Here is a 15378-nt window from a genome sequence, read left to right as displayed (position 1 = left end):
CATGAAAGTCAAAATTACTCCTTGATCCGCGAGCTGTAGAAGGATGTTGTGTTAATAGGCATGGAAACAACATCCGTCTCACTGTACATCTTCATCGAAGCTCTTCAGTGATCAGGTGCATTGTCAATGAGCAATATTTTGAAAGTAACCTTTTTTTCTGAACAATCGGTCTCAAAATGGGCTTAAAATGTTCAGTAAACCATGTTATAAACAGATATGCTGTCATCCAGGTTTTATTGTTCCATAGGCAGAGGAGATACAGCATAATTCTTAAGGGCCCTGGGATTTTCAGAATGATCTAAATGAGCTTTGGCTTCAATTTAAAGTCACCAGCTGCCTAAGTTCCTAACAATAGAGTCAGCCTGTCCTTTAAAGCTCTGAAGCCAGGCATTAACTTCTCCTCTCTAGCTATGGAAGTCCCAGACATGGCACCTTCCAAAATATGGCTGTTTTGCCTAGTTGAAATTCTGTTGTTTAATGTAGCCACCTTCATTAATTATTTTAGCTAGATCTTCTGAATACCTTGCTGTAGCTTCTACATCTTGCTGCTTCATCTTGCACTTTTAGGTTATAAAGACGGCTTCTGTCCTTAAATCTGATCAACCAACCTCTGCTAGTTTAAAACATTTCTTTTGCAGCTTCCTAACCTCTCTCAGGCCTTGCTCTGGATTAGGCTTTTGTTTAAGGCAATGTTGTAGCTGGTTTAATCTTCTATCCAAATGACTAAAACTATTTCCATGTCAGCAATAAGGCTGTCTCACTTTCTTACCACTCCTGCGTTTACTGGAGTAGCACTTTTTTTTTCTTCATTAAACTTTGTTTTAATGGGTCTCAAAATTTCTGTGACAGATTTTTGGTCAAGTAGTTTCCATTAAAAAGTACTAATTTTAAAAACTAGTAACTTAAAAACTGCCCCCCCCCAAAAAAAAATGGTCCACAAAACATTCTCCTTTCCTTCCAAAGGTTTTACGATGAATTGTAATCAATAACCAGTCTTTACTATTAAACTTAAATGGCCAATTGGGACAAACAGTTCCTGGACCATTCTTTCACCACTGATTCAGACTGGGGTGTCATATATTGGGGATAATACTCATTTAGTTTTCTGAGCTTTCTGGGAAGGCTTGGTGACTTTGCCAGCTCCAGGTGCTTTTGTGTCCACTGCTTTGATGACACCCACAGCAACTGTCTCATGTCACAAAAGCAAAATGGCCCAGAGGGGTATAGTCTGAGAGGCTTTCAACATACTTGGGCTCACCAGGAACCATATCAACGGTGGCAGCATCACCAGATTTCAAAAACCTTGGGCCATCTTCCAGCTTTTCCCCAGAATGAGAATCAACTTTATTTGGCTTAGCAAATTTGCAAGCAATGTGAGCAAATCAGTTGCATATCCAGTACTGACTTGGCCCAGATGGTTCAGGATATCACCCGAGCTGTGAATCTAGCTGCTTCCATTAATGGGTCATTTTTGCTGTCACCAGCCACACTGCCACGATGAACATCATGTCTGTCAAAGATGTTTGTCATGGAGTAGCACTTTTAATTTCCTTCAAAAACTTTTCCTTGCCTACTGGTGCAAGAGGCCTAGCTTCCCACCTATCTCTGCTTTTCGATATGCCTTCCTCGCTAACCTTAATCATTTCTAGCTTTTGCTTTAAAGTGAGACTCGCAGCTCTCTTTCATTTGAACACACTTAGAGGCCACTGTAGGCTATCACTTGGCCTAATTTCAATATTGTTGTGTCTCAGGTAACAGGAGACCCAAGGAGAGAGAGAGAGAGACGTGGAATGTCTGGTCAGTGGAGCAGTCAGAACGCACACAGCACTTAGCAATTAAGTTTACTGTCTTATATGGGCCCAGTTCATGGCACCCCAAAATGATTATAATCCTAACATCAAAGATCCCTGATCACAGATCATCATAACAAATAAGACAATAAGAAGAGTCTGAACAATTGCAAGAATTACCAAATGTGATACAGACACACAAAGTGAGCAAATGCTCTTTGGAAAAATGGTGCTGATAGACTTACTCAATGCCAGGTTGTCACAAACCTGAAGTTTCTAAAAAAAAAAAAAAGCAGTATCTGGGAAGCACAATAAAACAAAGCATAATGAAATCAGGTATATCTGCAGAGGGTTGGAACTTTCACTCCCCTACCCCATTCTTCTCCCCAACCTCAGGACCTCGGGAAGGGAGAGGGACTGGAGGTTGAAGTAATCACCAACAGCCAGTGATTTATCAATCATGCCTACACAATGAAGTGAGTTAAGAGCAGAAAGGAAATAGGTATGACTATAGAAGAGAAACAGAAGGATTTCTGTGGTGATGGAATTGTCCTGTATCTTACCTGTATCAATACCTCTAACCTGGTTGTGATATTATACTTGGTTTTGTGAGATGTTACATCGGGGGAAATAGAGAAAAGGGTACATGGGATCTCTCTGTATATTTTTCTTAAAATTGTGTATGACCTACAATTATCTCAATATAAAAATATTTAACTAAAGTATGTACTTCCTTTATTCCTACATAAAAAGCATGAAAAAATAAAAAGAAAGTTAAAGAGTTAAAAGCAAAAAAGTATTTTTCCTTTTCTTGCTTCAATATCTGCTGTGGATAAATTTGCTAACTTATAAAATTTCATGGTCCTGTAATTTGGAAAATCATTGATAAGATAAAATATAAAAATAGAAAATATAATATGATTATAAATGATATAATCTCCTTACCGATGTTCCCTGGAAAAATCCTGGCTTCTTATACCATGCTTTTTTTCCTTCCTCTTCACAGACACATAAGTGATCCATAAGTCCGTTACTATATATAAAACATTTTCCTAACAAAGATGATTACAACAGTCAACAATTACTTCATGCAATTGTATTATTTTTACTGATGAACAAATTGAAATTATAATGAGGGAACTAGAAAACTATAAAAAAGATACAACCTTGTCCTCGCCTTTTAGGATAAAATATACATAATTTGATTTGCTTAATGACATAGCACTGAGATCTAAATTGATAGTAGTGAAGGTAACTGATACACTTATGGATTTTAGATTTTCAGAACTGTACTAAGCAGATGCACACAGAAATAAATTCTTTTTGGTTATCTGAGGAAATGAAAAGAAAAGATAAAGGAGGAAAACTTGTTCTGATGTGAGAACATGGGTGATGAACTCTGTGGTGGCAAGGGTAACACAGACAAAAACATATTATGAAATCGAACACTTATCTGAAAGGTGCTAAGAGTAGATTTTAAAAGTTCTCATGACCAGAAAAAGTAAATTTGTGAGGTGATGGATGTTAACTAAACTTACTGTGGTGATTACTTTGCAATATATGCATATATGAAATCATTATGCTCCATACCTAAAACTAATAGTGTTATATGTCGATTATATCTCAATAAAAATAGGTTATGAAAAGATATGTTCTTCTTGATCAAGGTAAATAGTGCTACGCTTTGCCCCTTTCTCTGGATTTATACTGCTCCATTCAGACATTCATTACCTCCCACCTAATTTACCACTTTCTTTAATATCAACTCTTTCCCATTATTGGCCTAACCCTTGCTGCCAAAATTGTCTTCTCTGTTCAACCATATACACAATTGTGAGTTTCATAATACATAAGCCAAGTGCCTCCTGCTTTTAAGGCTTTCTTCAATATGTAGGGAAGTACCTTACTTTTTAGTTTCTACAATCCATCTATCCTGTCATTCATCTGAAATACACCTACTGTTCATTCCATCTCACTAGTATGCATTCAACAGAGTGGCATCTTTGTCTGACCCAAATTCCTCACAGTCCAGTAAGTTTTCTGCTATTTAAAAATGTTTTAAAGTGCCATTATCTCTATAAAACCAGAAAAACTGATGAAGGAATTATTGTTTTTGCTCATCTAATAAAAATGTATAATTACTCTTCTCAGATTGCACATAAACTATACTGTTGAGCAATTAACCAAGCTGTCTGATAGTGAGTTTCCTGTCACTGTATTCAAGCAACAGTTGGAGGACTGCTGATGTTCTAGGACTGGCATAGCTCTCAGACTAAGGAGGAAGCTAGATTCCAAGGTCCCTGAGGAGTATATTCCATTCTAACTTGTGAGGCATATATAAACCAAATATAAAATCATCCTCTGACTTAATTAGTAGGTTTATAAAGTGTTGCACATACATATTTGTTTTCAGCCTAGAAACCTACATGATGAAAAACTGCTTCTGCCTGAGGACACAGAGGCATCAATTTTTTTAATTGACAAAAAGATTAACATTCAAACAAAAACAAATGCAGTAACATTTAAAAATCTAACATAACACTTCCAGAATAACTGGTATGTACCTTTGAAAAATGGTCTGTGTTGGGCTTGGAGTCGAATTTTAACAACATCCAGGGGCGTCACTGTGAAGATACATAAATTTCGATTAACAAGTGATACATGTAAGTTTAGAGATGTTTGTCCAAAGAACACAAAATACATGGTGGGGCAGAAAGTAGGTTTACAGTTCTGAGTATGCAAAACACAGAGTTTATTCTTATTCTCACTTACTAGTTATTGTATTACTTTCTTTTTTTTTAATAAGATTTTATTTATTTATTTTTAGAGAGGGAAGGGAAGGAGATAGAGAGAGAGAAACATCAATGTGCGGTTGCTGGGGGTCATGGCCTGCAACCCAGGCATGTGCTCTGACTGGGAATCGAACCTGCGACACTTTGGTTTGCAGCCCACGCTCAATCCACTGAGCTACGCCAGCCAGGGCTTACTGTATTACTTTCAATATGAACAACTGTACACCTACTTTTGCCCCAACCTGTGTTTCAAATCACACTTTTCTTCATGACTATACAATGGGTAAGATTATTTATCTTAAAGTGGTTTTGAATGTAATATTCTAATTTTTGCCCTTGAATTTTGTTTGAAGAGAATCAATGAAAAGACAATGTAATTACTTCTCTCACAAGTGCTAAAATGTCATTTAAAATACTTCTACAATTATAATTCCATTAATGTTAAAACTAAAATACTAGTCCAAGTCTATTTGAATATGGAAAACAACTCTGTATTTTAATTAATAAACAATATTAGTCTTCCTAACTTATTAGATTTACCTGTATCAAATAAAAACTATAATTAATGTAAATTTGAATAAGCTAGTCATAAATCATCTTTACCACCAGGTTATATTATTCCACTTGAGAACAGCACAGAAAAGGAAAATGGTTTTAATTTGCATGCTATGTTTGCCCGATAGAAAAAATGCCAAGTAACAGTACCAAAGAAATATTTTCCTCATCTGAGAATTATCTCTTCACAACCCTAACATTCTGACGTGATGTCAGAGGCCTTCAGGCCTTCACAACCCTAACATTCTGACGTCACGTAACATACTACCATCCTAAAGTGACTCATTTATGTTTGTTGTAGTCATTTGCTATCTTATTTAAATAACCAGCCAGCTTAAAATCATTAAGATGTTGAACTATCAGCTATGTCATTTGACTATGTCTACAAGAAACTGACCATAAAAAAAAGAAAAATGTGATCCAGAGAAATTTTAAAAATTCACCATCAATATAAGCAAAGTTAAACAATTTGTATTTATTGCTACTATAAATTGTCCAAATTCTGTATTATTCATTATGCTGATATTTTATTTCATCTTCTTGCTTTTTATTGTTCAAAGAGAATAAAAATCAGGAAAGTTTAACACTGATAAAAACCACACAAAATCCTGACGTAAGGCCCAAATTTACAGATGAAAAATGAAGCTCAGAGAGAAGTAGAGACAATCCCCAAAGTGCATTTACCCTGAGAATGACAAAGAAAGGACTAAAATTCAAGTCTCTTGTTTCTCTGTCCTGTGTTCTTTTCATGTTATGTAGATGGAGAGATATCATTTATGAAAAAATGAATGACAGTATTATTATATCACAGATGGTAAAGCTCAAACGAATTAATTCAGTTATATAATCTACATCAGTAACATTATTTTACCCATTAGTGATGTCAGTATAGCTCCAGTACAAGAGGCAAGCATTTGTTGAAGAGGTGTCACTTTGATAGTCGGAGGTACCCCTTCTTCAGGATCCATATTTTTAACTACCTGAAGAAAAATCTGTTAAAGAAAAGCAATATGTAAAATAAAGTTTAATGGAAAATGCCCTCAAAATTGACTGCTATACATTAAATCAACTATAAAAACAAGGAAAATGGGGACAGACTCACAGATGGAGGGCAGGGTGACAGCTGTGTGGGTGGGGAGAGGGTAGTGGGTGGAGGGATTGAGCAAAAAGGAAAAAGGACTCATGGACATGGACGACAGTGGGCTAATTACTAGGGGAAGGGGGTGCATAAGGGGACTAAATGGTAATGGAAAAACATAACAAAGATTAAACTTTAAAAAACAATAATCAGTATTAATATCAAAAGACAGGCTGTGACAACTATCAAAAGTAAATATCTAAGCTGTATACACAAAGACACTACACAACTGTCATTAATAGAAATATTCTCTGATTTGCCAAAAAGGGTCATGTACTTTAGCTAAGCTGTGTGAATAGCATCACACTTGCATGAAAGTTAACAGAGCATTAAGAAAACAGACCCTGGCTACATATCAATGAAAGCGGCTGACCAACAAGACTCAGAATCTGTGAATTTGGCCTCTTAAGAACTACTCAGATACAATAATATGGTACAGAGTTACTAGCAAATATGGCACTATTTTTACTGCATACCAAAATCTGCTGCATGGCATAAAATAAAATCAAAACACATTAACCTCCAGAAGAAGCATCTTAGAGAAATTTGATGAGAAAAACAAAATGTACTTCCTAAAAAGTCAGCTAACAAAAAAAGTATAAAAATCACTTATAAACTTGCTATTCAAAAATAACCACTGGTAATATATCAGTGCCATCATTCCAAATGTCATGTGCACACAAACACATGTTTAAGTATGCAAATGATATGCATATTATTTAAGTATGCAAATGATATGTATATATAGGGTGGGGCAAACGTAGGTTTACAGTTGTGTATGTGTGAAACCAAGTTTATTCTTGTATTGTGATTGGTTAATTATTATATTATTTTCCATATGAACAACTGTAAACCTATGTTTGCCCCACCTTGTATGTACTATATACAGATGTTATCTGCACAGGCAGATTACATCTAATTAATTAAATGTGAATCAACATTTGCGTATCTTTGTATATGCATCTTTTGTGAAAAAATGGTTACTATTATTGCATGCAAACGGTAATTGAAAAATAAAATTAAAAAGTAGGTTATTACTATTCATATTGTTTAGTAGACCACTTTGACACTTAAAAATATAGACACTGTGCCCTGGCCAGGTAGTTGGAGCATCATCCCATACATCAAAGGGTTGTGAGTTTGATCCCCAGTCAGGGCACATGCTCAGGTTGCAGGTTCGATCCCCAGTTGGGGCACGTATGAAAGGCAACCAACTGATGTTTTGCTCTCACATTCATGTTTCTCTCTCTTTCTTTCCTTCCCCCTCTTAAAAATCAATAAACATATTCTTGGGTGAGGATTATATATACATATATGTGTGTGTATATATATATATATATTCTACATATTTAATACTATCAATAAGTATAGATTTATATTGTTATTCTAATGCTTAAAATTTTTTTAAATCCTCACCTGAGGACATGTTCATTGATTTTAGAGGGAGAGGGAGAGAGACAGAGAGAAACACTGATCAGATTAGCTGCCTCCTCTATGAGTGCCAAAAAGGGAATAAATCTGGAACCCAGGTATGTGCTCTGACTAAGGATTGAACTCACAAGCTTTTGGTGTACCAGATGATGCTCCAACCAAAGTAGCCTCCCTGCCAGGATGATGCTTAGAGTTTTTAATTTTATTAATTTAATCACTTATATATGTTGTTAGGTATTAAGTTTATTACCAGTTTTTACTCATTCATTCACTCCATACATTCTCATGATAAATATCCTTACACATACATCATTTTCTGGCCTTCCTACAATTACTATAAGAAAAAGTACAATTGCTGGGCTAAACGAAAACTTGAGACAAAATTCTTTCCAATTATACTTCCACTGGTAATCTGTGAGTTGCGTTTAATCCACAACTTCACCAAACTCTCACATTATGTATCATTTCTCTTTTCCTGAACCATTTCAAAAAAGGTTGCATACATCAATCCTTTTTATCCTATGTACCTCAGAATATTCTCTTATGTAATCAGAGCACAATTATCAAATTAAAAAAACTTAATTTTTAAAATATATTTTGATTATGCTACTACAGTTGTCCCATTTCCCCCCTTCACTCCTCTCCACTCTGTACACCCTCTCCCACCCACATTCCCCCCCTTTAGTTCAAGTCCATGTGTCATACTTATAAGTTCCTTAGCTTCTACATTTCTCATACTATTCTTACCCTCCCCCTGTCTATTTTCTACCTACAATCTATGCTACTTATTCTCCGTATCTTTTCCCCCTCTTCCCTCCTCCCACTCCTCTGTTTCTAACCCTCCATGTGATCTTCATTTCTGTGGTTCTGTTCCTGTTCTAGTTGTTTGCTTAGTTTCTTTTGGTTTTGTTTTAGGTGTGGTTGTTCATAATTGTGAGTTTGCTGTCCTTTTACTATACATGTTTTTTTTTAATCTTTTCTTAGATAAGTCCCTTTAACATTTCATAAAATAAGGGCTTAATGGTGATGAGCTTCTTTAACTTGACCTTATCTGAGAAGCACTTTATCTGCCCTTCCATCCTAAATGAAGCTTTGCTGGATAGAGTAATCTGGGATATAGGTCCTTGTCTTTCATGACTTGGAATATTTCTTTCCAGCCCCTTCTTGCCTGTAAGGTCTCTTCTGAGAAATCAGCTGACAGTCTGATGGGAACTCCTTTGTAGGTTACTGTCTCCTTATCTCTTGCTGCTTCTAGGATTCTCTCCTTCATTTTTACCTTGGCTAGTGTAATTATGATGTGCCTTGGTGTCTTTCTTCTTGGGTCCAACTTCTTTGGGACTCTCTGAGCTTCCTGGACTTCCTGAAAGTCTATTTCCTTTGCCAGAATGGGGAAGTCCTCCTTTATTATTTGTTCAAATAACTTTTCAATCTGTTGCTCTTTCTCTTCTCCTTCTGGTACCCCTATAATTTAGATGTTGGAACGTTTAAAGATGTCTTGGAGGTTCCTAAGCTTCTCCTCATGTTTTTGAATTCTTATTTCTCCATTCTTTCCTGTTGGGTTCTTTCTTCCTTCTGGTCCACTCAATTGTTTTGAGTCCCAGTTTCCTTCCCATCACTCTTGGTTCCCTGTGCATTTCTCTTCATTTCTCTTATTGTAACCTGCATTTGTTCATCTAATTTGCGACCAAAATCAACCAATTCTGTGAGCTTCCTGATCACCAGTGTTTTGAACTGTGCATCGGATAGGTTGGTTATTTCTCAGTCACTTAAAAGGATGGGTTCTGGGGCTTTGATTTGTTCTTCTATTTGAGCCATCTCTCTCTCTTTTTTTGGGGGGGGGGTCTGATTGCACCTGTTACGGTGAGGGACGAAGCCATAGGTGTTCACCAGGGCTGGGCACCCCAGTCGCTGGGTTGTGACGTTGTATGTGGGGGCGGGGTCGAGAGGCAGTTGCTCCATTCTCGTGGGACCTCAGTCCCTTCTGTTGCTTCCCCCAAGCAAACTGGGCCCCTCTGGTGCCAATTCCCATGTGGGTGGGCTTGTGCACGCCGTGGGACCCTCCAGGGACCTCTCCTGTGAGGCTGGTGTCTTTGTGCCTCAACTCCCACAGGTGTCCTCAATCAGTGTCCCGAGGTTCTATTTCCCAGCGCTGGGATCCTGGGTTGCACGCACTGCCTTGCTTTACAATCGCTGCCTCACTGGGTCTGCCAGCTGCTGCTTGCACACTCAGTGTCTGCCCACTGTAGTACTGTGTGCCCCGGATGCCTTACGTGCCCAGCTCTCTCTGTTCTCCGTGTGGCAACCAGCGCCTGGCTGCTCCTCTCAGCCCCTTCTACCTGTCTGGATGAACGGGTCTATTTCAACTTCTTGGTTGTCCAACTTCCATTCAGATCAATTTTCTGTCAGTTCTGGATGTTATTCTATTTCTAAATTGTTTTGTTCTAATCTTGGTTGTCTGTGGAGGTACGGTGTGTCCACCTATGCCTCCATCTTGGCCAGAAAAAAAACTTAATTTTGATAATACTCCAGTTCATATCTCAATTTTGTCATTATCCCAATAATGACTTAACAAAATGAATGGTAGTTTTATTCTTTCTTTAGACTTTTATTATTTACCTAACTAGTTTAAAATTTTTTATTGAATTTATTGGGGTGACAGTGGTTAATAAAATCACATGTATAGGTTTCAGGTGTTCAATTCTATAACACATAATTTGTATATTGTATTGAGTTCACCACCCAAAGTCAAATCTCCTTCCATCACCATTCATTCCCCTTTTAGCCTTTTCTACCTCCCCCCATCCTTCTTTTTCTGTGATAATCACCATACTGTTGTCTGTGTCTATGAATTGTCGTTGCTATTTTTTGGCTTAATCCCTTCACCTTTTCATCCAGTCTTCCAACCCCCTTCCCTCTAAAGGCTGTCAGTCTGTTTTCTGTATCTATGTGTCTATTTCAATTTTGTTTGTTTATTTTGTTCATTAGACCCCACATATAAGTGAAATCATATGGTATTTGTCTTTCTCCAACTGTCTTATTTCACGCAGCATACTGCTCCCCAGGTCCATCTGTGCTGTCTAAAGGGTAAGACTTCTTTTTTTACAGCCAAGTATTCTGTTGTGTAAAGTTGCCACAGCTTTTTCATCCACTCATCTACTCTTCCACTTAGCACTGAGGCTGCTTCCAAATTTTGGCTATTATAAATAACGATGCAAGAAACATAGGGGTGCATATATTCTTTTGAATTAATGTTTCAGGTTTCTTTGGATATATTCCCAGAAGTAGAATGAATCTCTGTGTCATAAGGAAGTTCCATTTTTAATTTTTTGAGGGAACTTCATACTGTTTTCCACAGTGGCTACACCAATCTGCATTTCACCAACAGTGCACAAAAGGGGTTCCCTTTTCTCCACATCCTCGCCAGTACTTCTTGTTTGTTGATATACTGATAACCATTCTGACAGTGTGAGGCGATATCTTATTATAGTTTTAATTTGCATTTTTCTGATGATTAGTGACACTGAGCATTTTTTTAAACGTCTGTTGGCCATTTCTATGTCTTCCTTGGAGAAGGGTCTATTCAGGTCCTTTGCTCATTTTTAATTGGATTGTTTGGGTTTTTTGGTATTGAGTTTTGTAAGTTCTTTATCAATTTTGAATATTAACTCCTCATCAGCTGTATTGGCAAATACGTTGTCCCATTCAGTGGATTCTTTTCATTTCACTAATGATTTCCTTTGCTGTGTTTTAGTTTTGATGTAGTCCTGTTTCTTTTTTTCTTTTGTTTCCCTTGCCCAAGGAGACATATCAGAAAAAAACACTGCTACAAAAAATGTCTGAGATTTTACTGCCTGTTGTCTTCTGGGATTTTTATGGTTTGAAGTCTTAACATCTAAATCTTTAATCTATTTTGAGTTATTCTTGTGTATGGTGTAAGAAAGTGGTCTCTCATTTTTTTGCACGTATCTCTCCAATTTTCCTAACACCATTTGTTAACAGACCATCTTTACCCCATTGTATGTTCTTGCTTCCTATGTCAATATTAACTGACCATAAAGGCATGGGCTTATTTCTGGGCTCTGTCGGATCTATATGTCTGTTTTTATGCAAGTACCATGATTACTATGGCCTTGCAGTATACATTTTGATGTCAGGTAGCATGATTCCCCCAACTTAGTTCTTCTTACTCGAGCGAGACTGCTGTGGTACCTACCTGGTTTAAGTATTTTCCTCAACTCTATGTTCCAATATTTTGTTTGTAACATCAGTAGCCAAAAATCTGCAGTGGAAAAAAAAAAAACCTGTTTTATCTTTTCACATAGGAAAAAGGTAACATGCCTAATGGAAAGGAGCACATAGAAAACTTTAAAACAGAAATTAACATTTATTGAATGGTTCTAGTAAGTGCTTTGAGGATTATAAACAACACTCCAGAAATGGAGAAAACAGTACTTGAAGAATAAAAAAATGTAAAATTTTAAAAAATTAGAAAAAGAACTCTACAAATACTAACATTAGTTATGAAATTATTTTAACAAAAACTTCCAATTATCCCAGTAAATATATTCCATTTTAAAAACAAACTATTCTATAACCTGAACACATTGATCAATCTTAGATTATAAGTAAAAAAAAAAAAGATTTTGTGATGCAAAATTAAGTATCCAGCATCATCTATAACATTTTAGAGAAAAAATTTTGATCTGAATAAAAGTAATCCTTAAGCTCTAAAGTCCATTTTACAGAAAATTGAGAGACTAAAGTAACATGATAAAGGATGCCAAAAAATAGGAGAAAGTGTAATACTCTAGCCTTTAGGACTATAGCCTCTTCAACAAATGAAAGGTGAGAAAAAAGGTGTCAGAGAAGGAGAATTGTTCCAGAATCGAGGAATCCCATGAAAGTGAACAACCAAATATATCTTGGTTAAAAAAACAAACTTTAAAAAGCCAGTGTGATGGTAAGTAAAGAAATCTGAATATGGAGTAGATATTAGGTAATATTAAAAATTATTATTGATTTTGTTTGGTGAAATAATGGTATTGTGGTTATGTAAAAAGTGTCTTTTTTAAGAGATCCACACTGAGGTATTAAGCACTGTTATGAAAATGCTGTAGGTTACAATACTTTAGAAAAAATAAATATACTGAAATGTTACCAATCTGTTAAATCTAGGTAGTATGTATGTCATAAGTATTTCATGGTTCTGTATTTTTGTGGGAAAATGTAGACAATAAATATTTTTAACTCCTAAAATTTATGTAAAATCTTCAAGTCTAAGAACATACTCCTAACATCCATTTATATAAACACAGTTCCTTTAAGTGTAAAGATAACACACATATGCTAGAATACAGGTATATTCCTCCTCCAGAAGAGTAAAAAGGCTTACAGTACTTTATTTTGACATTCATATCAGCAAAATTGACAACCTGAATATGTTCACCTGAAATTAAAGCCAAATAAAATCGATACATTTCTATCAATTATTTAGAATGTAAGAGACAAAAACTGTTTCTAGGCTCTCTATTCCATTCTATTGGTCAACTTACCTATTTTTAAACCATACCACATTGTATTATTATTGAGTCATGACAAGTCCTTACATTTGGTAGGGAAAGTCTATCCTTCCTGTTCCTCACATAAGTTTAAAAATTCAAGTTCCTTTAAAAACATCTTTGAAATTTTGAATGGAATGAAACCGAATCTACAGATAAATTTGGAGAGAATTAATATCTACAAAGAGCCTATCCCTTCATTTATTCATGTCTTCCTTACTGATGTTCTGAAAAGTTTCAAAATTTGTTCTAAAGATCTTGCCTGTTTGTGGCAGGTCTAACTCTAGACACTTGATAATCACTGAAACTAATATAAATAGTATCTTCCTTTGGTATTCTCTCTACTGCTAGCATAAACAATTGATTTTGTATATTAATCTTACACCTAGCCAACCTTGCCCAAAGAGTCTCCTCTTATTTCTAATTACTGAGTAATAAGACTCTTGAGTTATTTTATATAAAAATTTATATTGTCTGCAAATATTTGATATCTGCTATTCCCAAACATCATGATACCAACTTAATTTTCTTATTGCACAGGATAGGATTTCTAGCACAATGTTCAATAAGGAGTAGTAAAAATAAGTATATTTGTACCTCAATTTAAAAAGAATTCTTTTAAGATTTCCCATTAGGATGTTGTTTGCCATAGGTTTCTTTTTTAAAGCAGAGAATCTTCATCACATTAAGGACTTTTATTTACAATCTTAATATACCATGAAGACTCCTTTTTTTATGTCAGCTTTACTGAGGTAAAAATGACATATAAAATTATAAAATTTTAAAGCACACATCATGGTGATTTGATGTACATACACACTGTGAAAGGATTCCTCCCATCTACTAGTTAAGACATCCATCACATTTATTTACTTATTTAGGTGAGAATATTTAAGTTTATCTCTTAGCAAATTTCAATTGTACAGCACAGTGTTATCAAATATGGTTGCCATATTTTACATTAGATCCTCAGGCCTTATTTATCTTACAGGTGAGAGCTTGTAGCATTTTATCGACCTCTTTCTATTTCCCCCATTCTACCAGTCTCTGGCAGCCACTTTCCACTGTTTCTGTTATTCACTTTTTTAAAAAAAAGATTTCACATACAAATAATAACATGCAGCCTGCAGTGTCTTTCTCTGTCTAGCTTACTGTACTTAGCATAATGCCCACAAGGTCCATCCATGTTGTCACATAGCAGGACTTCTTTCTTTCTCTCATGGTGGAATGTTCCATTGCATGTATGTATGTCTATACACACATGACATTAGCTTTATATTCTTTACTATTTTTTTTACTATTTTACTGAGAAATAATTGACACACAATGAAGTGCATATACTTAAAGTTTATAACTTATAAGTATTGACCACCTGTAAAACCATCACCAATCAACAAAATGAACATAGCTGGCACACCCATGAGTTTCCTCCCCCTCCTCTGTAATTCCTAGAACTGCTCCTGCTCTGAAGCAACTACCGATCCGGCTATCACTACAGATGAGTTTGCATTTTTGACAACTTCACATGAATGGAATCATAAAGGAGCTATGACTATCCACCCATGTTTAAGTCTTAAGTAAATAAGTAGGAATAAAATGACCAGATCAAGTGGCAAATACATGTTTAACTTTTTAAGAAATTGCCAAGATGTTTTCCAAAACATCTGTCTAAGACAAAAGAAGTAGGTAATGAAGGAACTGAGAAACAAAAAATGTGACATAAAAAAAATTGGCACAGTCTTGTGAATAATTTCATTAAATATAAATGGATTAAACTCTACAATTAAAAGACAGCAACTGGAAGGATAAATTTAAAAATGTATTGATCTAACTTCAAGAAACTCATTTTAGTTCAAAAAAGAAACTATTTATGTTAACAAAAGAGGGATTATCTCTGGTGGGAAAAGGGAGATTGGAGCAGGGAATGAAATAACCTGAGAGAACAGAAATGTTCTATGGAGTGGTAATAGTATATATATTTATTATAACTCATCAATCTGTATGCTTAAAATGGGTGCACTTTATTTTATGTGGATTATTAAGAGTATTACACTTTTAAAAATTTAGAGGATGAGATTTCTATGGGGTCTTACAAAAAACCAACCTCACTGGAG

General features: G+C 35.6%; 1 protein-coding gene across 2 annotated transcripts in view; it reads right to left on the bottom strand.

The window, feature by feature from the left end:
* The window catches only part of SLC25A40 (solute carrier family 25 member 40), a 38982-nt gene that overhangs the window by 20198 nt on the left and 3406 nt on the right, over positions 1–15378 (bottom strand). For both annotated transcript variants that reach the window (XM_045828397.1, XM_045828398.1), the window contains exons 2-5: positions 11920–11985; positions 6009–6129; positions 4355–4414; positions 2736–2842 (exon numbers count right to left, since the gene is read on the bottom strand). In XM_045828397.1, coding sequence (XP_045684353.1) covers positions 2736–2842; positions 4355–4414; positions 6009–6105 — 264 coding nt within the window. In that variant the 5' untranslated portion in view covers positions 6106–6129; positions 11920–11985. The remainder of the gene's footprint in view (positions 1–2735; positions 2843–4354; positions 4415–6008; positions 6130–11919; positions 11986–15378) is intronic.

The sequence above is a fragment of the Phyllostomus hastatus genome, unplaced genomic scaffold, assembly GCF_019186645.2.
Source record: "Phyllostomus hastatus isolate PE091 unplaced genomic scaffold, TTU_PhHast_1.1 phas_scaffold_78, whole genome shotgun sequence".
Classification (NCBI taxonomy): Eukaryota; Metazoa; Chordata; class Mammalia; order Chiroptera; family Phyllostomidae; genus Phyllostomus; species Phyllostomus hastatus.
The sequence above is the reverse complement of the archived record's forward strand: the minus strand, read 5'-3'. Positions and strand labels throughout refer to the sequence as shown.